Raw genomic sequence first — 26,162 nt, 5'->3', positions numbered from 1 at the left:
CTTGGTGCCGATGCCTGCTGTGTTCACTCTATATAAATAATATAACCCTCTCCCTATATATTCCATTGTATCACAAACGCGACCACCAACGATTTCCATCCAATTTAAACAGAAAAGCGATTTCAACGACAGGGAAACTTCCACCAAGAATACAAGTAAAATATAACAAATAGAATTAACAAACTGACCCTTTTTCATTTACAAAAAATGTGTATTTCTGTACTAAATAGCTTCATGTAAAACACGATATAAGGAAAAAATAAAACCAGAAAAGAACATGGTTGACCTTCAAGAATCAATTTCAAGCAAAAGCTTGAGGCTCAGTCAGTATTTTCACAGATCTATAGTAAGAAACGTAAACAAAAGGACCTTATAAGCGAAATAAATCCCCTGATTTTTATGGGGGAAAGCATTTCCTCGTACATTTGCGTCATTCAATCTTTTTTTGGTCAATGAGCTTTATTTCTCTTCGGCATACAATCCACTCTCTAGAGATTTCACAGCTCAAATCTTTTTCAGTCACAAAAATATATATCACGCAAACAGCATTCTTTGGAACTTTGAATTTTTCATTGTTATAGGATAAATTTATCATAATATTGTTTGGAAAATTATAAAAATAATCGATGAGGGCCAGAAATTTATAAAAAGGCAAGTTTTTTATGTTGTTTACTTTATTGCTAAAGTGGTTTTTATGCAAATATAACAATTTCATATTATTTTGTTAACAACAAGCCTCGGCAGATTCTGTTTACAGAAAATTTCATCTTGTCTTTGAAGGAAAACAATTAATAGAATCTTTTTCAAAAGTTTCCTTAAAACTTCAATGAACACTGATCAAAAATCTTGTCAAGATAAATAAAAATTTGCAAGAAAATTGAAAATATAAATTAATTAATATAAATTTTTTAATTAAAACTAGAAACGAATAACAGAATTTATATTTATATCAAGTATATATCTGCCATTCCTCCGAAAAAGTTATTTGGCCTTGAAACAAAACACATAATATATACATAATTCGTTTTGCCTTGGACAGAATATGTAAACGACAAGTAATTTAACTCCTTAATTATTTGGTCACGTTAGCAAATATATTTTGATCAACACGTGCCTTTTTCATATAACTTAAATTAAGACTTTTCGCATGCATAATCCGTGTTTAATATTAAACTTCTATTAAATTTGCAGCCTCAGGAATAACCGCTCGATTCCGCGCGCCTCCAATTCTGTGCAGCGAGGACGAAACAAAAAATACACAGATTGAACGTGCGAGGCGATAAATGTCATTCCTTTTGCACCATATCTGTGCCCATAAAAAGCAGTGATGCGGTGGTGGGCAAGCGATGGTCAGAGAGGCGCGCGATAAATAGAGCCTAGGTGTTTTATGTGGCAATATGCTCGGCCTCAAACTACACGCTGCTCTCTTCCGCTTTTGCCGCCGCTGCCTCCCCTTCCTCCCCTGCTACCCCGCAGAGCAGCACGCAACGCGATAATTGGCTCCACAAATGTGTATGTACACACACACACAATTCATTAATTTCCGCGCGACGGACGGCTCGATTTCCGAACCGCAATTTATTTTTGCATTTATTTATTTGGGGCGTGTTTTAATTAAACGATACAACGCACGCCTGCGGAAATAATGATCGCCGCAGCTTAGCGCCGCGCATGTGAGTGGCCCGCCAGCACGCGATGGTCAATAATAACGCGCGCCGCCGCCGCCACCGCACCAACGACACGCAGCGCAATTAATTGTCACAGCGCGATCAATTTCACTTTGTCCTCTGACGCGCGTGATTTCCCGTCCGGAATTTTCAACCGTTCAGCGCGGAAAAATAGCTTTGAACTACTATGCAAAATAATTTAAATTTGGTTAAAATTAGCGGCTAAATGAAATATAAAGAAGGGAATTTTTCAATGAAACTGGAATAAAGATGAACTGTAGAAAAACGCTTCATGAAAGTAAACAAACATGCAGTTTTTTTTTTCATAATTTTAAGCTTAGACTTTTTTTAAATTTATGGCGCATACTTAAATCATGATAATGTTTTTCACAGAAATTTCAAGGGAAAGCAACAAAACATATTTAAATTGTTGAATGTTATAAATAAATCTTTTTAAGTTTTAAAAATTTTCAAGCACAAATGCAAAACCCACAATCAGAACACGCCTTGCGGCAAACAACCTTTTGTGAGCTTATATTTTGCTATTTGCACGTGAGAGCAAAAACTTATCTCTTTATCTAATGGCAAAAAGTGGTTTTTAATTAAATTAGAGTCATTCTGGAAAAACGGTTTCATCCTTTCTAAAAATTTGTTCGCTCCCTGTATATTTCTGAGTAGATTTGAACACAACTTGTCTCCTGGAAATTGTAGCTTTTACTAAAATCAAGACAGTTTCTGACAAGCACTCCATTTTTCCTTAGTCTTTTCGAGAAGAGGAAAAATTTTAAGGCTGAGAATTCCTCCTGAAGCTTAATTTTGAAACAATTTTCTCCTGTAAACTAAAAAAAATCAATACGCAATGTTTTTATTCAATTTGAACAGTTCCTGGCTCTCAAAAGGCTTAAAATTGTAATATTGGAGCTCATTTGATGGTCTTGTAATGATCAGAAGCTCAGAATAATCATAATTCCCATCTCTGCGGTTATTATTCTTGTTTAAAAACATACCCGCGTTTTTCCAAACATCTTGAATTGTTTATAAATGCAAACGACTTCTCTCGAAACCCATTTTTCGAAATTTATAATAATTTACAGAGGGGGTTGGTAATAAAATCTCACTCAATAGAGGATAAATCTCAATTTGAGGGCAAAAGTCGCGAGTGAGAGTTTATATTCATCAAAACTTGAGTCTGCAGCAGAGAAGAGAAACTTCTTTAAACGCGCCGCACGAGGGAAAAATGGGTTTGGGAGTGGTGCGAGGATGAACGAACGAACGAACGAACAGACTGACATACACACACACACACAGAGCAGTGGGGCTTGTAGGTAATTATTGTTTGCACGCAGCTATATGGGCCCCATTAAGAGCGAGCGAGCGAGCGCAACACACACATAGTTTAAAAGAAGAAGGATGAAGAGAGAGAGAGAGAGAGAGAGAGAGAGAGAGAGAGAGAGAGAGAGAGAGAGAGAGAGAAAATATGCGCGCGTTTACAAGCGCGACCAAATTGCTTTTTGCACCAGCATCCAAGCATCGCGCGCATAATGGAAAACTCTTAAGCACATATTTAGGGTTGTTCCCGCTCACTCCACCCCCGGGCGGCGCAACGGGCCAATCACCAATCGCCACCCCACGCCGCGCACGCCCTTCTCGCCCCTGCGGCCGGGGTGCCAAGGGTGAGAGTCGCGTGCTCCCGGCCCGTCGACGCCCCGAAAAGCAGTCAAGGGTGCTGCCCGTTTCTAATTTCTACCGGTTTTCACCGCTCCTGTCAACGCTTGGAAACCGCTTGTCCAAATAAAGGCAACACAGCCGGATTATAATCAATTAATTAATTATTACATTAATTTGTCACTGAAACGGGTTGAACGGAATTGTTAAAGATCTTAATATTTTGAATGATTAATTTTTAAATTACCCTCAACGTATCCTCTTTAGAATTTTTTACCAACTAATTTGCCCATAATTTTTTTGAGAAAACTTCATTTTGTAATTTAAAAAAAACATATTTTCGAATTTTGCTTGAGATAAATTGTAAATTATGTGGCGACATGATACTTAAATAAAAAAACTGATGATTTACAAAGAGGATTGATGTTGCCAAACCCTGGAAAATCCTCAAAATAAACAAAATGCATATAAAATAAAGTAATCTCTATAACAACTGAGTTAAAGCATTCAAGTAAGATATTGGACCGATTTCTCACCCTCTTTTAATAATATGTTTCTTATAGAAGATTTTTATTTGTCTGGACATGGCAAATATATGGCGGCAAAATAGCCCTGCTGACTTATTTTAAACTAAAGCCGAAATTGTTCTAGGTGAGGATAGCGCTGCAAATTTAACGTGCTTTTCAAATAAGTGAGGACTGTCTCCTTAATTAAATTCTTATTATATTTCACAAAAAAGGGGTTCTTCATGGTGGCATACAACAAGTAAACTGATCTCTAGGAGAGGAATCGAAATCTGTCACGAAAAAAACGGTGAAGCGTTGTAAATTATGGATAAATTTTTTATTTTCATTATAAAAATTCCCACTCTTTTGGTTTTTGCATAATTATTGTAAAACACATTTTGAAAACCAACATCAACCACTTATACACGGATGGAAGCTCAGGAAAAAAGTCGGCTGCCAAAAATTCAAAGCATTTTTCTCTTTAAATTATTTCAAGATTTTGTCAACGAAACAAAGCGAAGAATGAAACTAGAACTCCAATTTTACCTAAGAGAAATGTGATTTAAAGACGCCGTACAAAATTACAATGATGCGTTGCATTACTAATTTGATATTTAATAGATAGCAAATATATAGGAAAATGATGAGGTTTTGTTTTTTATAGGAATTATTAAAATTATGTTAACAATGATCGCAAAGTCGTGGAAATTTTTTCTATTTAATATTTTAGAATGTTAGTACTGGCTTTTATTCTGTGAATTATATTTTCCGGGTAAAGTCTATCTATTTATATCTCTCTTTAAAAATCTGCGGGAACAATTTCGGAAAGAGAAAAAATGTGTTGTGAATTTTTGGATGGTCAAATGTGTATTTTTTCTTCCTAGAGAATTAACTCAGAACTCAGAACCAATCTTTAAATTTAGCCATCCACATATTTGAAGTTACACGATACACACCTCTAATTAGCGATAAATTAGGCAAATGAGCCAATTACACGCACGCCTCTAATCGAACAAGGAGCTCAAATCGAATTAGCAACGCGAGTCTGGCGCACAAATCGCAAGCTCGGCGCTGAGCACAGACTCGGGGATCGATTTTGCTGCCTCCTGCACCGCCACTGCTGCCGTTTACGTGTGTGTGTGTGTGAGTGTGTGTGTGTTGCGGGGAGTTGTTCGTCGATTGCGAGGAAAGAGAGAGAGAGAGAGAGAGAGAGAGAGCCTCATTAAATCTCATTCCCGCAGGATGAGTCGCGGCGGCGGCGGCGGGCGAATAATCGGGGCTGTCACCTGGCCGGCGCGCGGTGTGTACCTGGCGAGCAACAAACCGGTTGTCCTCCTCCCCGTCCTCGGTGGTGGTGGGGGTAGGGGGTTGCAGGGGGAGGGAGGGAGGGTGGCTCGTCAGCATGGAAGACACATGCGGCGCGGCGGCAATTAGTTGTGTTGGCGGCGCTCATCGCTCGCTGATGGATTCTCAGGCGGAAGTGCTGCACTTGGGAGACGCCGACGGCGCCGACGACCCCCGTCACGAGGCCGCCGTCGCCGCCGGCGCCGACGAGAAGGTGTCGTCGGGCCCGGTGTCGTCGTCCGCGGCCGCCTTCACCTCTTTCTCCATCTCCAGCATCCTCAGCAGGTCGGACAGCAAGGGAGTGCATTCCAAGGGCGCCCTCGCGGCAGCCGCCGCCGGCCTCAGGGCACCGATGCCCCTCTCGCCGCATCCTGGCGTTCACCTCCACCCTGACCCGGCCATGCTTTCCAGGTATGTTATCCTAAAATTAAGATTTTCACAGGCTGCAAGTGTTTTTTTAATTTTTAGTCAAAAAGGGGTTAAAAACCTTTGAAGTACCCATTATGTTTTGCTTTGGGGTTTTTTTAAATTTAAATTTATTGCTCAATAATTGGCTGATGATTGGATTAATTTTTTTATTTAATGAGAAATTATAGCAATCCGTTTATTACTCGCCCTATTTTCATAAAAATTAATTTAAATTCCATTGGCAGGGACATTTTTCCTTAACTAAGTTAAAAGTTTTTTACTTCTTTTGTTTACCTATTAAAATTTTAACCGCACTTACGATTTTCTAAGTAAAAGGAACACATATACAGAGCAAAAATATTTGGGAAATGGGCAGAAAATTGTCCAAAATACTGTCGATTGATCGTTTTAAAAATAATTACAAACTGAAATTCCACTTTCCTGCAATTGGAAAACCTGGAAACCTTGATAATTACGCTCAAATGCTTGGAACTATTTCTAAAAGTTAAAACAGTGATTTAGAAAAATATTTATTCGTGTGGATACTTTATATATAAAAAGTGGATTTGATATACAGAGGGAAAAAATCAAAATTGTTAGAATTTTAGCCAACTATAAACAGTTGAGCAATTTCCTAGTTATACAATTGTTCTGCAATGTGGAGTAAAAAAGACGACCTTGCTACAGGTCGAGTTGAAATTATGAGAATTTCCTCCGAAATTGACTGAACATTTAAATTCCTCTCGACGAGATCTATTCAAACTGTGTGTGACACTTTTTGGGCAAACTCTTTGTTGTGGAACAAAGTCAGATCTCAAACTAGGAAGACTGTTGGAAAAAGTATGCTAACGTTGCGGTCACTTTCCTCGCAAATTTACAGCGTTTATACCTAGTAGCTCAATTTTGGGCTCTAGCTTATTATTTTTAATTTATTTTTTGTTTGTATTTGGCGAAAGGATGTCCAGGCTTCTGCAGCATCAACTCTCTTTAACTTTTGTTTCTCTACTTTTTTAACAGAAATAAATTCGAATTAATTGACAATTTTGCGCCAGTGACGTTATTCATACCAATTTTGTTTTTAAATATTTCAAACTTTTAACGTTTATGTCTACTGACAATTTTTGCCACCAGTTAAAGTTTTTTATTTAGCTTTATTAAGCTATATTATTTTTCTACTTATAAAATTGTAAACTCACACCTTTTGTTTATCTTGTAAAAAGTAATTTTTTTTGTGAGACTAAATTCGTGCTTTTCATTGTTTAGGGACAAAAATGTCTGTTATTTTGAATAGATCTGAAAAAAGCTGATAAAATCCTGTTTACAAATATAACAAAGACAATAAATTAATTTTAGTAAATTAAAAATGGCTCTGTTAATAAAATTAGCCGTCTTTCCTCTCTTGAAATTTTTGTTGCTTTACAGGGTACTTTTAGCAACACAATTTTATTGGGAAAATTGAAGTGAAACTTTTATGATACTTAAATTTTTGGAAACACTCATCCTCTCGTCTCCAAAATTCCTTAAATTTTTAGAGAAAAATATCACTTACAGATTATTTGCAAAGACGATGTATACGTGACATTGATTTTCGTGTTCGAATGCGCAAAAAACACGCTGCAAACACCAGGAAAGCTATCGTCGCGGGTATTAAAGATTGATTACAATATATGCACCCACACACACACAGTCATATATTACGGTGTAGCACGAGCGTATGAACGGATTATAGGAGGTAAAGAGGTTTACTCGTCGCGCAGAGTGAAGCATTTCAACTAACGCAACAATAAATCTGTGTGTGTGTGTTTTTGCAGCGTGCACGGAGTGGACGGCCGTCCGTCCGTTCGTTCGTCCGTTCGGTCGGTCGGTCGGTCGATCGGGGTTGACGTTCGTTTTATATAAATTGGTGCGACGTTGTAACATGCACACTTAAAATAAGCCTAGACAGCATTTGAGCCGGCGCTTCTTAAACAGTCCGTGACAAGGGAGCGCTAAAATGTTGATATTGCTGTGCTCAGGTCAATCGCTTCTGGGGCTTCTCATCCCCAATTATTTCGTGTGCTTGTGTCGTTTTTAACAGAAGACCCGCAACGGCGGCGTGCTGCTTCGGGTGTCACTTCGTGTAAGTGCACCGCGTACCTCACCATCACACACAATTATGAGAGCTATATACAGGGAGAAATTCTTTTGCACATAAACACACACACCCGTGTGTGATTTGACTTGCGGTTTGTATTTCGTGTTTTCATCGCTTTTTGCGCGCATCATCGGATATCGGCGTTTCCGCGCGCTCCCTCTCCCGCCCGGCACCAATCTCCCTCGCTCGAGCATGAAAATGAGAAACGCTGCTGCTGCTGCTGCTCGATGCGAATATTGCATTCGCATATTATCATTTCTGTGTATAGGGATTGATATGTTTTCAGCCGCAACGCGATTGCACGGTATATTAATTCCAATATATAGCTAGAGCGGTGTACATATTTTATATCATTCCATTCCATGCCTGGCAGATGAAATGGGATGCATTCTCCGATTCATTTTCTACCAGTATGCGATTGAAAATAATCACTGTTGCAGTTTCAGTGGTGTAAATTAGGCTTTCTAACAATCTGGAAAACAACTTAACAAAATCAGATGCTTCATGTAAAATTAAACAAAAAATAATAATAAAGTCTCATTCCTAAACGCCCTATGATGGTTTTCAAAGGGTTGAATTGCACATATTCTGAAAATTGCAACGGTTTAGATCTTTTAAATCGAACCAATAGTGAGTCCGTCGTCGTCGGTAAAGATGCATCTGCATGCCACACATGTGAATTTAATTATATTAATCGCTCGAGAGCAACCCTAACGTAAGGGTTCGATTTCTAACCTGATCTGACCTCGGTATGGTGACCCCAAAGCATATTCCACCGGAAAAAATCAATTTTTATTTCCTCACTGAAATTTAAAACCTTTTCAGACCTTTGACCATCCATATCTCACAAACTAAAAGAATCGTTTTTCGTGATATTAAAAAATAGGAAACAATCAACTCAAGAATTACTCAAATTTAAAATATTATTCAAATATGTGATTTAAATTTAAAAGTTTTAGGCTGTCTAAATGGCGATCTTTTGGCACAAAGTTAATTTTTCACTTTAAACTAGATTTTCTCATTTTTTGAGCGCCAAAATGTCCATTTTTCCCGATTTACCAGAAAATGGTATTAAATTTTCCGGCAAACTTGGTTATTTCAACAGAAAAATCAAGATGGTGTTCCAACAAAATTTAAAAATTGCAGACGATCACATTTAGGCTTGCGGAAAAAATTTTGAAATTGCAAAACATTTTACTCACGAGGTAAAATTTCACAATGATTTAGACTCTTTTGGTGTCTCCCTTAAGAAGGTTAATTATATCAAATGATTTTTTAATTCGTGCTCATTTCAAAATATGCATGCGCACAGCTTTGTCAAATTATTACCTCGTTATGTAAATGACCAATTAAAACTAATAATCTCATTAATGTGAAATGCGTTTTAAACTCCCATATTATCCGCATGAACAAACACACACGGACGTATATAAATTCCGCATGCAAAAGTAACACTAAAATCGTTTTCCGCGTGCCTTGTTCGGCAGCACAGCGAAATTGGCAATATTTCCTACCGCGCGCGGGAAATGGGCCGCTTAAATTCCAGCGATCGGCTTACAAATAAAAAAAAACGCTCTCTCGCTGTGTTATTGATGAAAATATCGCGCAGTCCCGCGGTGATCCGGCCTGAAAAGCTCGTGCGTTTGCGCCACTCGCGCCGCTTCGAAGAGTGTGTGTGTGTGTCGAGCTATTTCCATCAGCGAAAATAAATTGTAAAAAGGCAGCGCACACACACCAGTTAAGCTGAAAGAATGCGATAAATATATATTTTAAAATCTCTATATGGCTGGCAGCAAAAGAGGTTTAAATTAGGATTGTTTTTATTATTGCTATACATTTTTTGGTTCAATATTTTAAGAGGTGTTTTAAAAAATTCAACTGGTTTTTCCGTTTATCCAGGAAATTTGGAATAAAATATCCATTACACATTTTTGGACAGAACGCGAAGAACAGAGTCGAAATTAAGCACAATTAACATGGAAAGTTTCTAAAAAAATCAGTAAATTTGGATTTTAATGCTAATTTCTGAAATAAATTCATTTAATTGTCTTCTTGTTGGTGCCGACAGTTCATTTCAGACTCTTTAAACTTTTGTAGATTTACTAAATTATTTTTTTCTGAAAATTTGTACAACATTAAATATGAATTTAATTTTAAAAAAAGGAAATTTATTATTTACAATCATACACATTGGTACAATTCATCTTAAAAATGACGACTATCTTGTTATTTGGACAAAAGCGTAAAATTTTTCATTTAAATTTCTACATTTTGACAGGAAGCACGTGAAATTTGAGATTAAAAACGGTTAAAATCCGTCTAATTTGTACGCAAAAACAGGCTAAAAATAATCTACCACATATTTCTCCATAAAAACCGTCACAAATTCACAGCTCTATAATTTATTGTTCTATTTTTCACCTCCATAAATTAATGAGGATGAGTTTTCCATGTGCTTGGAAAAGAAGACAGTAAAAAGTTTAAATGCGCAAGTTGTGCTGTGTGTTTTATATTGGCGGAGGCCTTGCATTGTTGGCGAAAATTCAATGAGAGAGCCGTATTTGGCGGATTCTTGCGCGATACCTGCGCCGTGCACAACACAATGAACGAGTGGATGCACGGGAAGAATTACAATATTCAGCCGCGCGACGGAAGAACATTGTGTAAAAGTAGAAAATGACGAGATGTTTCGTCATGGCGGCAGGGCGAGCGGGGGATGAAAAAAATGCCACAATAAACTTTGTTTTGTATTATTGCAGCGGCGGCGGCAGCGAAATCACGAGCTTGACAGGAAGGATAATTAAAAATAAACGTGCTGCGCTAACAGGCCGTTGATTTCGCGTCTCTTTTCACCGCTGCTGCTGCTGATATATATGTGATTTGGAAAAAAATTTGAAATAATGGGGGAGAAGCGCTTTCTTTTATTCGAGTTAAAATAAAAATTGCACACAGCAGAGCTTATTTCGCGGGGGAAGTTATGAAAGAAGCAGCAGCAGCAGAAGGGTTTGAATTAAACGCGGAAACAAAGGAGCGAGCAGCAGAAAAGCATCAGTCATCAAAAAATTTTTATTACTTTCCTCCCGCCACCGCCGCCGCAGCCGCTTTTTTGCGCGCGCTCCTCTCTCTATCTCTCTCTTCATTATGTTATAGAAATGGTCCTCTCTCTCTCTCTCTCTCTCTCTCTCTCTCTCTCGCCACATCTCTCTGCTCTCTGTGAAAAAGGAAAAAATTAAAAAGAGAAAGAGATTTTTGATGAGCGAGGAGGAAGGATTGCTCGCTTTCAGTGGCCACGATTGTTAACAGAACTGCTTCTCTGCTAGGTTGTCACCAGCGAGCTTTTCAATCAAGCGCTCTCCCTTATTTCTTTCTCGTTTTGCGCCACAATGGCGAAAGCTCAAGGCGAAATTTCAGCCCCAGCCCTGCCTCTGTCTCCGCCTGTGCCACGGCTGCTTTCTCTAAGTGTATTTTATCGAGTCGGTCTCGGTCGCTTTTGCCGCGCGCATGTAATTAGAGTGTGTGTGTGTGTGCGTCGCACAAAACGCCGAGCACACTTCCACCTGCGCTGCAACAAAGCTCACGCGCTCGGCTAAATAGTAATTAAAAATGAACTATATACACACTTCCCTTGGCGGACTCTTTCTCTGCACAAATTAAAAATTAACGAGGCAATTTCACCGAGGCAAACTACGCTCATCGCTTCAACAAACTGTGTCAATGTGGAAGAGCAAAATCTGTCCTAAATTTGATTTGGAGCTTGCTCTGGAAAAATTTAAATGAACAAGTTTTTTGAAGCTTGTGGAGTATTATGATTCGCATATCGTTGCGTAGGTCACGTATTTTAAGATAAGCCGGGGATTTAATTCATTTAATTTCCAGTTCATAAAAGCCTATTGGGAAAAATGTAATAGTTCGCTGAATCCAGTTATAATTTGTGAAATTATTTATTACTTTAACCATTTTTTGAATTTATCCATGAATGGATTAATAAGAAATTATAAAAAATATTATTTTAACTAATAAAAAGCCCGAGGTGCTCCAGGGAAAGAAGGGAATTGAGTTAAGCGTAAAATTGGCTTCAGATTTGATTTTTTGGGGAGGGAAAAACATAGGGAACGAAACCAATGACAGTCAAATTCTGCGAAATGTAATTACAAAACTCATGTTCTGCTCCTGGGGGTGAGGGTTGATTTCGACCCCCTAATAAATCATGTCTAATCAAATTAAGGAATCACTTTTAGTTACCGAAAAATACGTGAAACTAGTGCAATTGCAATAAAGGCCTAATTTTGGGGCGAAAAAATACGTTTTTCAAAATTCAAATGCGAATTTTTTCAAAAATACGGAAAAGCTGTGTGTCATTATTTTTTAATACGTTTTTTCCTATCAAATGTGGCAGTTCGAAAATACAAATTTTTGTTCCCTTCAATATGCAGGAATTTCTAGAAATCTTAGGACAATTTTTAATGACCTTGACCTTTGACCTCCGAAGTTTGTCTGTCAATGTGGCAAAGTTGTCGGCGTTTAATTTAGATCATATCATTATTCGCCTTAATAATAAATTTATCTTTACTCTAACTCTAACAATTCCCTGAAATAATCAATTTTTATAAAAATTGGCCAACATTTTTAGCCCTTTAAAAAGGAGACAATTTTTAGAATTCTGACCAAAAATCTCCGGTCTACGAGGTCAACAGCTTTATCAAATTTCATTAAAATCCGAGACCCACCTAGTTTGAATCGTGCCGTAAAAAATTAATCTACTATATACCGAAAAAAACAGTATAAATATCACGCCCTTTAATTTTTCTGTTATATATCTCATGCGGACAATGCCGCCACTAAAATTTAAATTTTTCCCTATTCAAAACATCAGCTATCCTTCCGATATTTTGCAGTGAATTAAAAAAGACGCATTATTTAATTTTTTTTATTTCAATTACTGTGGTTTCGGAGAGGCGTATTTTAGGCATCCAGTTGGGCTCGCGTGCGGGGCGCGTTGCATACTTTTTAATCCAATTGGGCCGACGCGCATCACGAGAGCAGCTCTCATCGGTCCGCCCCTTTGCCAAGACCCTGAGAGGCAATTTGTAACAAAATACTCGCACAAATAAACAGCACGGGCCACCCAGCCGGTCGGCGGCCGGCAATTTGCATGCAACAAACAGGGAAAGTTTGACCGCCCCGAGCTCTGCGCGCACGGAGACGTGGCTTTAAAGGGGATTGATACTTGGGCAACAATAATTGGAAATTTTATTGATTGTTGGCTGCAGTTAATCTAATAGATTTGTTGGAAAACGTTCTTAATAGAAATTCGTCCTGGTCCCGGCAAAATTGCGTAACTTTCAACAACCAAACGCGAATTTCCTTGTTGCAAGAAAAGGTCAACAATTAATTCGACAATGCAAATTTGGGTGTTTGTTGAACGTTGCGCAATTTTGCCGGGACCAGGACGAATTGATCTTTATTCTTGTTACCATCCTACAGAGTTTGAAATTAGATTAAAAAAATCCCGAGGAAAATTGTCCGTTATTTGCTGTTTTTGAGCTCCTTCTTTTCTGCAACTGTAAAAGCTAATCTGGATTGACAAAATTTCTTTGATTTGAAAATTTATTTATAACTATGTGTAATTAATGAGTTAAGAAGTATGAGTTTTGCTTTATATTAATTTAGGACGCTGGAAAAATTTGCAATATTTTACCACAGCTTCCTCGCTCCAATTTCCCGAAAATTCATTTTAAAAATATACTCTTCTTTACAAGAAAAAAATTAAACAGCCTAAAATAAAGCTCGATTTTATGAAACCAACTAAAAAGAATCACACATTTTGCAATAAAATTTCCCAAATCACTTTCCGTTGGAAAAATCTTGAACTTATCTGAAAGTATAAAAATCGTACATCATTGGATTCGTTTCGTTGTACAGATTCCAAAAATGCAACGTTTGTTAAAATCCAACCAGTTTTCAAGAAATTAAGGCAGTTTGAAATTTCTTTAAATTACAAAAGCTGCGAAACTATCCCTTTGGAAATTTTTTAATTAAATAATAACAAATAATGAAGTGAAATTTTCACTCGAGGAAGGCATTTCTTCTTTCTTCATCGTCAGTATAAAAAATCTCCATGATTTTCAGATTAAATGCCCCCTTGTAAGCAAAAATCAAAAGATAATCTTTTATAAGAGCTGTTTATAAATCTTGAGCAAATTTGCATGGTTGATTCCGGGTTGATTTTTATTCCTCTCGTCAAAATCTATCCAACAGTGTATGTTATCTTTCTAATACACTGTTTATTATGAAATAAAATCTGAATTCAAGTGGAAAGAGTGCATCCATCCACCATAAAAAATTTTAACCTTAACTCGATCTTCAAGGTTGATGTATTGCTATATGCATGATACACCAAGGATCGCTCGAGTTTGTGCAGTGTATCAATCCTCTTTAAGTGCATATTCGATTTCCGAAGCATAGAGAGCGAGATGAAACCAGCCCCATTGTGAATTCAAGCAGCAGGGAAACAAAATCCATCTCGGCCCACCGGCGGGAGAGAGAGTGGAGAGCAGGAAAACGGCCGGAGAGACTTGGTGGAAGATTACTCTGTGAACGCGGGCGCACTTTTGATGGACGATTAATGGAACAAGATGAGGGAGCGCCTAATGACTCATTCACCTGCCGCCGCCGCCGCGCACAGAAAGGCAGCTCGAGTGGAAAACACGGCCCACTTAGCTTTTCCTGCTCCGCCCTGCTGCGTGGAAAAGCACTCCTCTCTCTCTCTCTCTCTCTCTCTCTCTCTCTCTCTCTCTCTCTCTCTCTCTCTCTCTCTCTCTCGCTCGCTCGCTCGCTCGGCGTTCGGATCGTTTTCCGCGGCCAGAGTTTAGATTAGCAAACAGCTGTTCGGGGAATCCCTGCTTGCCTGCCTGTGCGCTTATTCAGGGACATCGATCACGCGCAAATTGACGGGCGCCGCAGCCGAAAGTGATCGGAATCGTGTTGCAACGCGCCCGTCAAAATTTACAACTCGCGCGACCGCAGCTTTTCGCGCTCGGGCTGAAATTTACTACTAGCAGCGAAAGTTAACGCAATTTGCACAGATCGAAGCTTGAACGCGCTATAATCTCGTCGTGTACGCGTTCGGCTTGTTGAATAAACGGCTTAATCGACATTCCCGCGGACAAGTGTGTTGTGATTTGAAAATTTTCACTCGATTTTTGTTTTTAAAATCCACGAAAACTAAAAATTTGCAAATATTCATGCTAAGCCTACATTTCAATTAAAATTTTGTATGATTATGATTATTTTGACAGTAATTTATAAAATGTGGATCTTTGCAATTATCCAAATGTCGTGGGTGGTTATTACAAATATTTTTTCTCTTTTATTTGCATAATTTAGACTCCTTATCTCTCGACGGTGTGTGAATTTTGAGGTGAAAAACACGAGGAAATATGCTTGTGGTTAAGTAGTACATTTTTGCTATTAAAAACGTAGCAGGAGGGTTCAAAAGGGTGGGGGTAAGCACCCCCGAAACCCTGTAGCGGTCAGGGGAGGTCGAGATGAGTCAAATGTTGTTCTGTTTTAGCCATTCTGATGGTTAGAACCCAAGATGTGGAGATGCCATTATTCGAAAAACACGAAAAAAGTCCAAATACTGGGTTTTTCAGTTTTGAAGCGTATTAATTTATCGGAAACAATACAAAACACCACTCTGGAGTTTTCTCACAAGTTCACACACATATCGTGGGACAACTTTAAGGCACATTTTTAAAATTCCATTAAAAAATTTAATTAGCAAACAAATTTAACAGTAGTGACCTTTGACCTTGACCTATGACATCAAATTTGATATTAGTTCGACTGGGCCCAGCGAGAGGAATCCAAAGCATATACCTTTTATCATTGAAAATGCACCAATTAGAGATCCTCAAGGTGTGAAATTAAAAAAAAAAATACAACGGATTCTCTGCAAGTAAATAGATAACTATCTGGTGTGCATTCCTTTGAGTTTGCTTGACCTCATTTATATAAATTTTGTCCTCCAACCTGCAACAGTTCGTTGAATTAGATTGATGATTTAAAAATTATTTAATACTGGAAAATAAAATGGAATTTAAAAGAAGATTAGAGCGCAAAATATTTCTTTAAAAAAACCGACTGCACAAATTGACACAAAAAGTTGATATTTGATTAAAAAATATTTGCTACCGTATTTTTACTTTTTAATGTCGGGATTTTGAAAGAATCAATTAAAGGGAAAACATTGAGACTAACCATTTTTGACTGTGTTTCCCAAAAACGGTCAACGTAAAAATTAAAACACTATAATTAAAAAAAAAATTAAATTCAACTTCATTTAAAAGATAGCAGAACAAGCAAGAAATTCAGGAAACCATTTTTTCCTAGTGATTTCTTTAAATATTTAGAAATTGGAACTATAGCAGATTCCAACGCGTGTATAATTTTCCGTTAACGACCACCAATTGCGAACAGATCGAGAAGCCACTTTCGATGCAATCGCAGGGCTCAATGGCTGGGTAATTCGAGTTTAAACGCAGGCCGATTCCATTTTGAAATCGGTTTTCGCGAGCCGATAAGCCTGGGCGCCAAGCAAAAAGTGCGCGCGTGCGGATTAAAGGGGGGCTTTTGTCGTCGTTTTTATGACGCCGACTCGCTGTGTCCTGTCCACCCCGGCCGCAGATTCGAATTAGGCTGGAGGGGGTTGGGGGAGGGAGGGGGAGTCGCGGGGCGATATTGGTCGGCGCCAGCTTCCTACTACTATTCGGCGCAGCGCATTTTTGCACAAGCAGAGCGAAAGGAGGATTTCGTCGGCGCGAGTATTGATTTTATCCCGGTGGTGCCGCCGAGTGAGTGCGCCGCGCTCTCTTTCTCCCTCGCGCTGCTGCCGCTGCTGCCTCTCTGTGCTCTGCTCTGCTCTGCCGACGGCACCCCCGCGATCAAAATTAATTATTCCTCCACCGCCACAGCCCGCCGCTTTTGCAAAAGGGAAGCAGTCGTCGTCGTCGTCGTCGTCGCCTGTTCAACTCCCCAGACGACCCAGCCAGCCAGAAAACAATGGCGCGCTGCACAAAAATGTCGAGACTGACACGCAATTTTTATCGACGAGAAGTCGATTTGCCTCCTCCAAAGACATGCAGACAGACTCTTTCCCACCAGCCATGCAGCCATCACCAGAGTTTGACTGATCGTTTTTCAGCCGGGGGAATTTTTATAAAATACACACGAACAAATTTTATTCTTTCACTTGAATCGAAATTTAGGACATTAAACAGGGATATGTTTATGTATATTTAAGGCATTTTTTATTTTTAATGAATTCAGGTTTAACAACACTTTTGATGAAGTAACTAAAAACACAGGATAAAAGCCTTTAAATTATTACAAACTGAATAATTGTTTACAAACAAGGCACGTGGGATTTTTCAGGGTAAAAACCTCTCTAACGAGATCATTTTATGCACAAACAATCCTCTCTGATGTTTCTACGGATTTAACAAGTTTAAAAATTCTGAAAGCGCGCAATTTATCATCTATCCTACCAGTTAAAATTAAAAGAAAAAACGTGTTCTAGCTTTGGATTCCTCGAATAAAAAAAATCGAATGAAATACTAAATTCGAGGTCTTCAGCCACGTCCAAATTTACAGTGTTTTTTGTTTCTATTATTTAGTTGAAATTAATAGCAGCTTACTATAAGGATGTATTTCAAGCAATTAATTTTTCCCTATTTCTTCAAAAACCTCCAGCTCGATCAACTGTTATTATTATTATTTATTTTTAATTTAAAAATCTCCTTACATTTAGTCGTAAAGCAGAGTGGATTTATGCTCTCGTAGTGGAGAAATTATACTTTTAAGTTAATAAAATCAGGGATTTTTCTTATCTCTAAAAACGTCGGGTGATTTTATATCATTAAAAATTCCCGCTATTGCACAAAAAATAAATGTAAAACTCCCCAAAACTAGTTTCAAGACATGTGTAAAAATCAGAGTGTTTTTGCTTCCTTGTTTTTAATATTAATCGATAAAAATCTGGAAAAAATTATTTTTGCAAATATTTTGACCGCCAAAAATTAAAAAACCAAACGCTGTTTGAATTGTTTAGACTTCTTCTTGCAAAATAGGATTGTATTACAGGCTGTAAAACATGTTTTCCATTAGCTATATTACCTCGATCTTCATTCAGCCTGTCGATTTTTCTGCAGCAAAAATGCAGAAACAGTCGATTTCCTAAGAAATAAAATAGTTTCTTAATTTCCCCATTTTTTAAGCCTTTATATTTGTAATTTTTTTCCAAGCTGGAAACTTTAATGGATTTGTTAAAAAATCCCTTCCGAGCAAAACAAAAATCCCGGAGACTATAAATGAAAAAATTAGAATCATAAAAAGCTCCGAATCCTGTTCATAAAGCCTGATTTAATTTCATCATCTCTGGTGGTTCAAAAGCAAAACCGAGACAAATTAAGAAGGCGAAGCCTGGCACGGGCAATTCAAACACTTTTATCGGGTTTCGTTGGAAGCAGGTAAATGCGCGCGACAGCCGAAATTGCCACCTGCAGCTCTGCTCTGCTCTGATCCGAGAGAGCAGGTTATGCAGATCATCTTTTCTTTGATATACGCACAAAAAGTGGCTGCTACTGCTGCTGCTGCTGCTGTGGGGTTGGCAGCTTTTTAACTTAAGACGGCGGGCGGCAGGGAGGCGCGGGGGAGGTGTCATGTTCGCTGTAAAACGACCTACTCAAGCAAGCAAGAGAGGGAAGAGAGAGAGAGAGACAGTCATCTCTCGTGTCTCCAGCATCGATTGGATGGCCCGGCGAGCGAGTGAGCGAGCGAAAAAGAGACGCTGACTCACTTTGTTAGCGGCTTCTTGCAATTGTTTCTGCGGCAAACTTTCGAGCCGTCTTTTTCTCTCCCGCCTTTTCGCTGACAAGCCATATAATTTGCTGACACACAATACAATCCGACTGATCGTCTTTTTATCAGATTAGTCTAGTGTTACCCGCAATTTTCTTCGCACGGAGCTTCAAGGAAACTGCAAGAGTAATTCGTAGAGGATTCTTTAATTGCGGGACAGGGTTAAATTTTCCCTGTTTAAGTCGGAAAATTTTTACAAATTTATTTTTATCTGACAAAGAGAGTTGATCATTATGCCAAATAATTTTATGTTTTTTTACTATTTCAACCAAATGGCATTTTCCTTCCTTGCTCTATAAAGTCAAACTCGAAAAGCGATCCTATTATCGACAGTGCTTAACTCGCAGACCACTCTTAACAGGGAAGATGGAAGGAAATTGATGTTTTTAAACTGTCATCTGGTTAAAGAAAGCAAATAAAAGGGTTTATGGCAGAATATTAAGGTTTCCTTGTTAAGCTGATTCCTATAGCAATTAAAAAGAATAATGAATTAATAATTCAGGGCCATTAAAAATAAATTTCCGCTCTTTTGGAAGTAAAATGAGAATTTAATTTTGTTCTTATTTGTATCGATTAAAGGAATTTTAAGACTTTTTCAAAGCCCAACTCACAATTAGTTGTTACAATATAATTTAAATTCCAAATATGCTCTGATAAAACGCCTCAAAATTACAAACTTTTAATTAAATATATATTGCTTAAAGCATCTTTTACATCCATAATGAAAGAAAATTTAAATAGTAAGAATATAACGTTTTCAGTAATTTTAGCATAAATGCAAATATTTGTAAATGGGAAATCATTTAAAATTATTAATTTTAAATAAACTTGTTTTTTCATTCAATTATAATGAATGATATTTTACTGGTAAACTCTACCTGACAAGACGAATCGATCGATATGGGGCGTTTTTTACTTTCCAGAAAAGTCCCTATAATTTTCAGACTTTATAGCCGGGAAATTGGCCAATTTCCCATCAACGGTTCAATAGATGATGTTTTGAAAATTTCAGAGCTGACTTTCATATCACACGTAGCTCTATTTTTGGTCCTCAATAAAAATATTCCGTTTTTTTCTCATTTAACGCAGTGCGTCTACTACAATTAATAGATAATTTGAGCAAATAAACTGTATTTTTAATAAATTTTGGTCCAGAAATCTCCAAAAATTGCTAAATACCGTTTTATTCGGGAAATATCCACCACTGTAAGTGGTTCACACGAATTCCATTGTTACACCAAAAACTAAACAGTCAAAACCTAAGAGATTCCTTTTGTAACAAACAATGATAAATTTATTTAAAAATCATTAGAAATATGAAATACTCCCGGATATAATTTTACTCGTCTTCAGAAGATTTCTCTTTTTACAAAATAATTTTTTTCTCTGTTTATAAGAAAATACAAACAAAAAAACTAACAGTGCAATTGAATTTCTCTTTTCACAGATTGGGCCTTATGTCTCACTTGGGGGCGTTGGCCGTTGCGGGCCGCAACTCCTTCCTCACCTCCATATACCCTGAGAGCAAGCACCCTGGCGCCAACTCGTGGTACTCGTCGTGGGTGCAGCGCTCGCCGGCGGCCGTCGTCGCCCTGAACGCGGCGGCCGCGGCCGTGGCCGCGCACAGCGACCGGCCCAGCCCCACAGGTGAGCTCCAATAATATATATTTCTTTTTTATATACATATGTACAAAAAAATATAAGCGCGGGAGGCGGCGGAGGAGTCGCGAATCCGCTCAATAGCAGCAGACAAATGGGAAAAAAGTTGAAAGGGGAAGTTGGTGGAGCGATATTGCGCTTGTTAAGGATTGATTTTATTTAGAGAGAGAGAGCAGAGAGAGAGAGAATCAAACGCGGACGTGAGTGTGGAGTCGTCGAGCCCGGCAGTGGTGGCTGCGATTGCGTCTGCGCCTTTTCAGGCCAAATATGCTCCTCCGACTAAATAGCACCCCGCAGTAGAATGGATTCTGAGAACCTTATTGGACGGCGCGTGTTGCAGCCAATTTTTCCGCTCACCGCCATCAGTCTCTTTTCCCCCGCACACAAATCATATTTATACCAACGTGGATTTTTTACACGCAGAAAGAAAATCAGTAAAATCTCTTTTGTGAGAGCAGACTAAATTAAGTTTTAATTGCAGGGAATTTTGCAAACGCCAAAAGTCACTTTTGTACAAAAATTATTGATTTGATAATTAAGTTTTTAGTACTTTTAATTGGCTGTAAAGCAAGTGTGCCAAAAGACTTCTACTCAATTCCAGATGCCTTAAAAATAAATACAGGGTTTGGCAAAAGAAAGTTGACATTAAATATACGCCTTTTACAGAAATATCCAAATTTGTGAAACGTTAATAATCATATTAAATTTAAAAAAATATATTTGTAGCACGTATATTTCAAACTCTTAAACCCGTTTCCAAAAATTGTTTTAAACGTCTAATTAATCTAAAATTGTCTAATTATTGCACAATTTTTAATCCTGGACTTTTATATAATGCAAATATTTTCATATTTAAAAAATTTACTGGTCTTTTAACTTTTTGGATTTTAAATTTGGGCTTTTATTTTGACTCTAATGACTTTTAGAATTTTTTGAAACCAATTTCTTTGCTAGTGAAAAACTCCCTAAGCTTTAAATAAAAATTTAATTAGTGTCTTCGTGTGTACATGCATATACAAATTCAAAAATATTTTCGTGTTTTAGATTATCCGGCAAACCCTCATAAAGAATTCTATTGTAAGCCGTGAATACATTAAAAATACATAATAAAGTCTCCTACGATAAAATCTAACAGAAAAATATTATGTCTGCTAGTTTTTGCCTGTCATCCATCAAAACTGAAATTTTATGAAAATTTTCCGCAAAGAAAGAGAACGAATCGTTTAACCTTGGTGCAGGCGTTCCCCAGCACACCTTGTAATTGCTTGGAGAGCATCAACACCGTTTGCCGTAACAAGAACGTTCACTTAACACTATGCATAAGCCATAAATGGGAAACCCTTCAAAGTGCGCAGCTTGCTGAAAACTATTTCCTTACAATATTGAACGAGGAGCGCGCGGCACGACAATCGGCCTAAATTGGCCGCATTTGTACAACACACCAGCCAACACTTAGCTCTGATTTGAGCTGCAAAATTCGTTACTTTCTTACTTTGTTTGTTTGTGTTTTAATCTTTACTTATAACTACTAAAATTAAATCAAGAATTATTAAAATAATAATTATTAATTTTTTTACAGAAAATAAAAATATACTGCTTTTTGGACATGTTTTAAATTCTTCAAATCACGATCTGTTTTGCAAAAATGAAAATATAAATTAAGGATTAAGTGAGAGATAATAATTACAGAAATTTTAAATTCAATTTGAAAGTGCTTTTATGTTCTATTTCATTTCAAAGCTAGATTTGTTGTTGGGGCTTGCAATTAACCAATATTGCAACATGACTACGGAATTTCATCGATATTTTTTATTAAATCGAACCAATCAAGTAAAAAGACTGCAAATGATTTAATTTTATTTATTTTTAGCGCAATATCCAGCATTGATTTTACTTTACACAAATTGAACTTATTTTAAGGTTCCAATAAATGTCAATTTTATTTTCTATTGAGGTAAAAACCAATCATTTCTGACAAAATGTTCTAATTGTCGCAGGTAGCGAGAGCCAAAGTGCCCCGAGTTCTCCCGGCGGAGTGAACAGAAACGACGAGATCCCATCGCCGAGCGGCTCAGCGCGCTCGAGCGTCGTGTTGTCGCCAGGCGCGCCGTCGCCGCGGCCGCTGCCGTCGCCGAATTCGCTTCCGCGCCACTCTCACCACCACTCGCACCACCCCCTGCTGGGCCACCACAGTCCCAAGCCGGACGACTCAAAAAATAAGCCCGCAAGGCCCAGCAGCACCTCCAGCGGCGGCAGCAACGCGGGACAAACTAAGCGCAAGAAGAAGACCAGAACTGTTTTCTCCAGGTCGCAGGTAAATTTTTTTCTGCATTAGTTCTCAGCGTTAGAATTTTTACTTCAAATTACCAAACGTGACAATTTTAATTATAAAACAATAAAAATCTGGAAACTGACGGTAAAAATTTATTTGGCTGAAATGTCAAACGTTTCCTCCTAAAATTTTCAATTTTGGCCATTAATTTAATAATTAGTAATATCTTCTAAAGTTTTAAATTTATAAATATCTAAAAACTTTAACCATTCAAGCAATCTTAATCAAACTATTTGAAGAGGAAACGAATTAAAACGAGCTTAAAATTAGCTCTTTAATTTATATAGGTGTCAGATTTAGAACCTCAAAATCAGTGTGTTTTGTCAAAAAAGTGAAAAATAAATTTTAGAAAATGTTCAAATTTCAACATTAAATTATTTGTTTTCTAAATCTAAAACAAATCGGTATCACTAAAAAATTTAAATTCATTGGGAGTATTCTTCGTAAACATAGCTTTTTGCGGTAAATAAAATCTTAAATGCGCCAATAATTTTAATTCATTTTTGCCCTAAGTGTTTTTCCAGCTTGGTAAACTTAGACGGTTTTTAAGAGTCTCTGAATTGCGGGATTCGATCTTAATTGGCGTCTAGAAAGTTTTAGATGCACAAGAATAATATTGTAGATTTAATTATTCTCTTTAAATTCCCAACAATACCAACCCCATCATTTTCCACATCAAAATTTTCGGTTTTGGAGATTGAAATGCCAGAGTTTTTGACTAATCGGCCTAATTTCCGTTCTGATCGACAGGTGTTCCAGCTGGAGTCGACGTTCGACATGAAGCGGTACCTGTCGAGCTCAGAGCGGGCGGGCCTGGCGGCGTCGCTGCACCTGACGGAGACGCAGGTCAAGATCTGGTTCCAGAACCGGCGCAACAAGTGGAAGCGGCAGCTGGCCGCCGAGCTGGAGGCGGCCAACATGGCGCACGCGGCGCAGCGGCTGGTGCGGGTGCCCATCCTGTACCACGAGGGCGCCGCGCCAGGCGGCCAGGGCGGCTCCGGGGTGGCGTCCGGCTCGGACGGGCCACCCCCCTCCGCGTCCTACCCTGCCCTCTACTACCACCACCAACACCAAGCGGCCGCAGCGGCCGCGGCCGCCTTCGGCTCGTCTAGTCCCGTGAGCCGGCCGCCGCCCCCGCCGGCCACCCTCTCGGGGCTCGTCTAGCCATCACTGGACCTCGAGCGGCGCCACGCAAAGTAGATCCTTTAGTTTCCCCCTCCCCTCCGCCGCCGACTCGAGACACTAGCGCCGCCAACGGACGCTTCCTCAGTTTATAAAGTGTTATTGTGCAATGTGTTCGTTCGTTCGTTGACTTTTTGCAACCAATTCGGCCGCTGCGATCGATTTCGTTTCTTCCACAATCACACACACACACACTGTTTATAATCCTGAATCTACCTCAGCAAGAACGATTAGCAGCACTTCGAACAGTCTTTTTGAGTGACTCACACGCACCACGCCCCTTCTGAACACAAAATAATAATTCCTCATTTAGATTGCAAACAGGTAGACTGACTAAATCAAAAGATCACGCGGAAAGAATAAAAATCTTGTGTGAAACGAAAAATGATTTCGCCCCCACAGCTCAAATTATATATGAATTGTTCGTAATTGAAATCGGCTATATGATTGAGAGGAAAAGTAGTGTATCTACATATAGCATTTAAGAGCAAAGTTGATTTGCTGACGAGAAACATCTCAGGATCCGACACTTTGACATTTAATCACGATATTATATGGAGATTTTCTTCACTGCGATTCCTGATTCAAGCCTTGTGCATTTTTTACGGGATTAGATTTATTTCGACGTGATGAAACCTCCAGAATTTATTCAGTCAATCGACAGCTAATAAGAATTTTTGTTTGAACTGATCTTCATGGTTTTCAGTTCATCGAATCTGAAATCGCAGATATATTCAAAGTGTCGGATCTGAAGAAAGATGTCGGTCGTTTCTTGTGAGCTCTCAGCAGCCAAATGGACAAACCTCAGAAATTTCAAGATATATATTCTGTGATTACGCAATTATTATTTGAATGAATTAAATTGGTAGCACTTATATAAAAGTATGCGCATTCACTGCTGTAGAAAAAAAATAATTCAGAAAGAAAGTTGCATTTTTCACTCCTTCTGAAGTAAATCTCGTGTAATTATACAAATGTTAAACTGTAACACGCTCTGACGCATTATTAAAATGATTTTCTCAAGATAAAATTTAGGGTTTAAGCGGGAAAAAGCTCATCAGCTGCCTGAAAAGATATAGAGAGAAAAAGCTCAGGTGGAGTGTATCGTTTGGTTTTTTTTTTTTTGAAAATATAATTAAAACACAATCACACACTGCGAAAGGGTTAAATTGTTCAGCTTTATGTGTCGAATCTCAGCGATCATCAAATGGCTTAACGAAACCTTGTGAAAAATATACAATATTTTTGCCATCGAATGTATATGTGCTACAGATATGTAACGACTTGTTGTAAATATATACAGTTATCATTTATAGAGGACGCGCGAGTGGATGAAAAAGAGACACGCACTAGTGCGAAAGCAAGCGAAAAGGCTCTCCATTACAATTCATGTTTGTAACATAAATGGAAAATTTAATAAAACCACAAAACTTCGTGTGAAAATACCTCAAAAAGTTAAATGTTTCAATTTGTGTCGCTCTCCTGTTCAAAGCACGCGCGTGAGAACAAAGCGCGTTTCGCGGGTAATCCAATATCAAAAGACGGCGCGGCGAAAGCCTTCCTTCTTCTCTTCTGCTTCAGAAATTTGAAACTTCAGTTTATAAAATAAGCAGCTTATACGGGCTTACTTAAATGCTCTTCTCGTCAACACGACTTTCCTTCCCCCTTTCTGCCAGTCAAATGCGCGCAATATAGTGCCGCGTACGCCGGAGTCCGCATTTCCACTTCTTCCTCGAGCAGGAAGGAAAATGGAATTTTTTTCCTACTAAGGAAGGAATAATGAGACCAGCTTTTCGTAATAAGTAATAAAATAAAGTTTACAAAGATATTAGCAGGAGAATTTAAAATAGGACCTGCCGTTTTTTTCTACCAGAGGGATTAATTTAATTTAATCATGCTCGCTTTTGGTTTAGTTTTTTGGTGGAAATTGTTAACTTATCAAATTTAACTGTCTAAAAAGTGTGAAACATTTTTAAATGATTCCTACCTGACCTAAAAGGTTCCATTTGGGTTGAATAAAATTAATTGTGTGTTTGTGCAGAATTTTAATGGCTGTATTTCGGTTCAGCAACCTGTAAAAATCGAAGAGGGCTATCAATTCAAAAAATTTCGTACAAAAAAGTTCTAAAAAGTTGACCTTATTATTTATTGTAAACTCAAAATTCGTTTAGGATCAAAAGATAAGGTGGAAGGTCAAACTTTCAAATTGAACAAATATTCTAGATTGGACTCTTGTTTTTGGGGGGCTTTTGAAATAACAAATAACTGGACAACCGACCACTTTGTCGACCTCTGACCTCCATTTCCATCAGGAAAGTTCTGTTTCAGTCAAAATTTCCAATTGC

General features: G+C 38.2%; 1 protein-coding gene across 1 annotated transcript; it reads left to right on the top strand.

Moving 5' to 3' along the window:
* Positions 1-5,266: 5,266 nt before the first annotated feature.
* LOC135946719 (homeobox protein HMX3-like) lies at positions 5,267-25,326 on the top strand. The gene is made up of 4 exons (XM_065495046.1): positions 5,267-5,593; positions 20,092-20,291; positions 22,301-22,617; positions 23,386-25,326. Exons 1-4 carry the CDS (start codon positions 5,301-5,303, stop codon positions 23,797-23,799), a joined length of 1,224 nt encoding a protein of 407 aa, XP_065351118.1. The 5' UTR covers positions 5,267-5,300; the 3' UTR covers positions 23,800-25,326.
* Positions 25,327-26,162: the final 836 nt, after the last annotated feature.

This window comes from Cloeon dipterum, chromosome X, assembly GCF_949628265.1.
Source record: "Cloeon dipterum chromosome X, ieCloDipt1.1, whole genome shotgun sequence".
Taxonomy (NCBI): Eukaryota; Metazoa; Arthropoda; class Insecta; order Ephemeroptera; family Baetidae; genus Cloeon; species Cloeon dipterum.
Note: the sequence above shows the minus strand (reverse complement) of the source record. Positions and strands in the feature narration are given on the sequence as shown.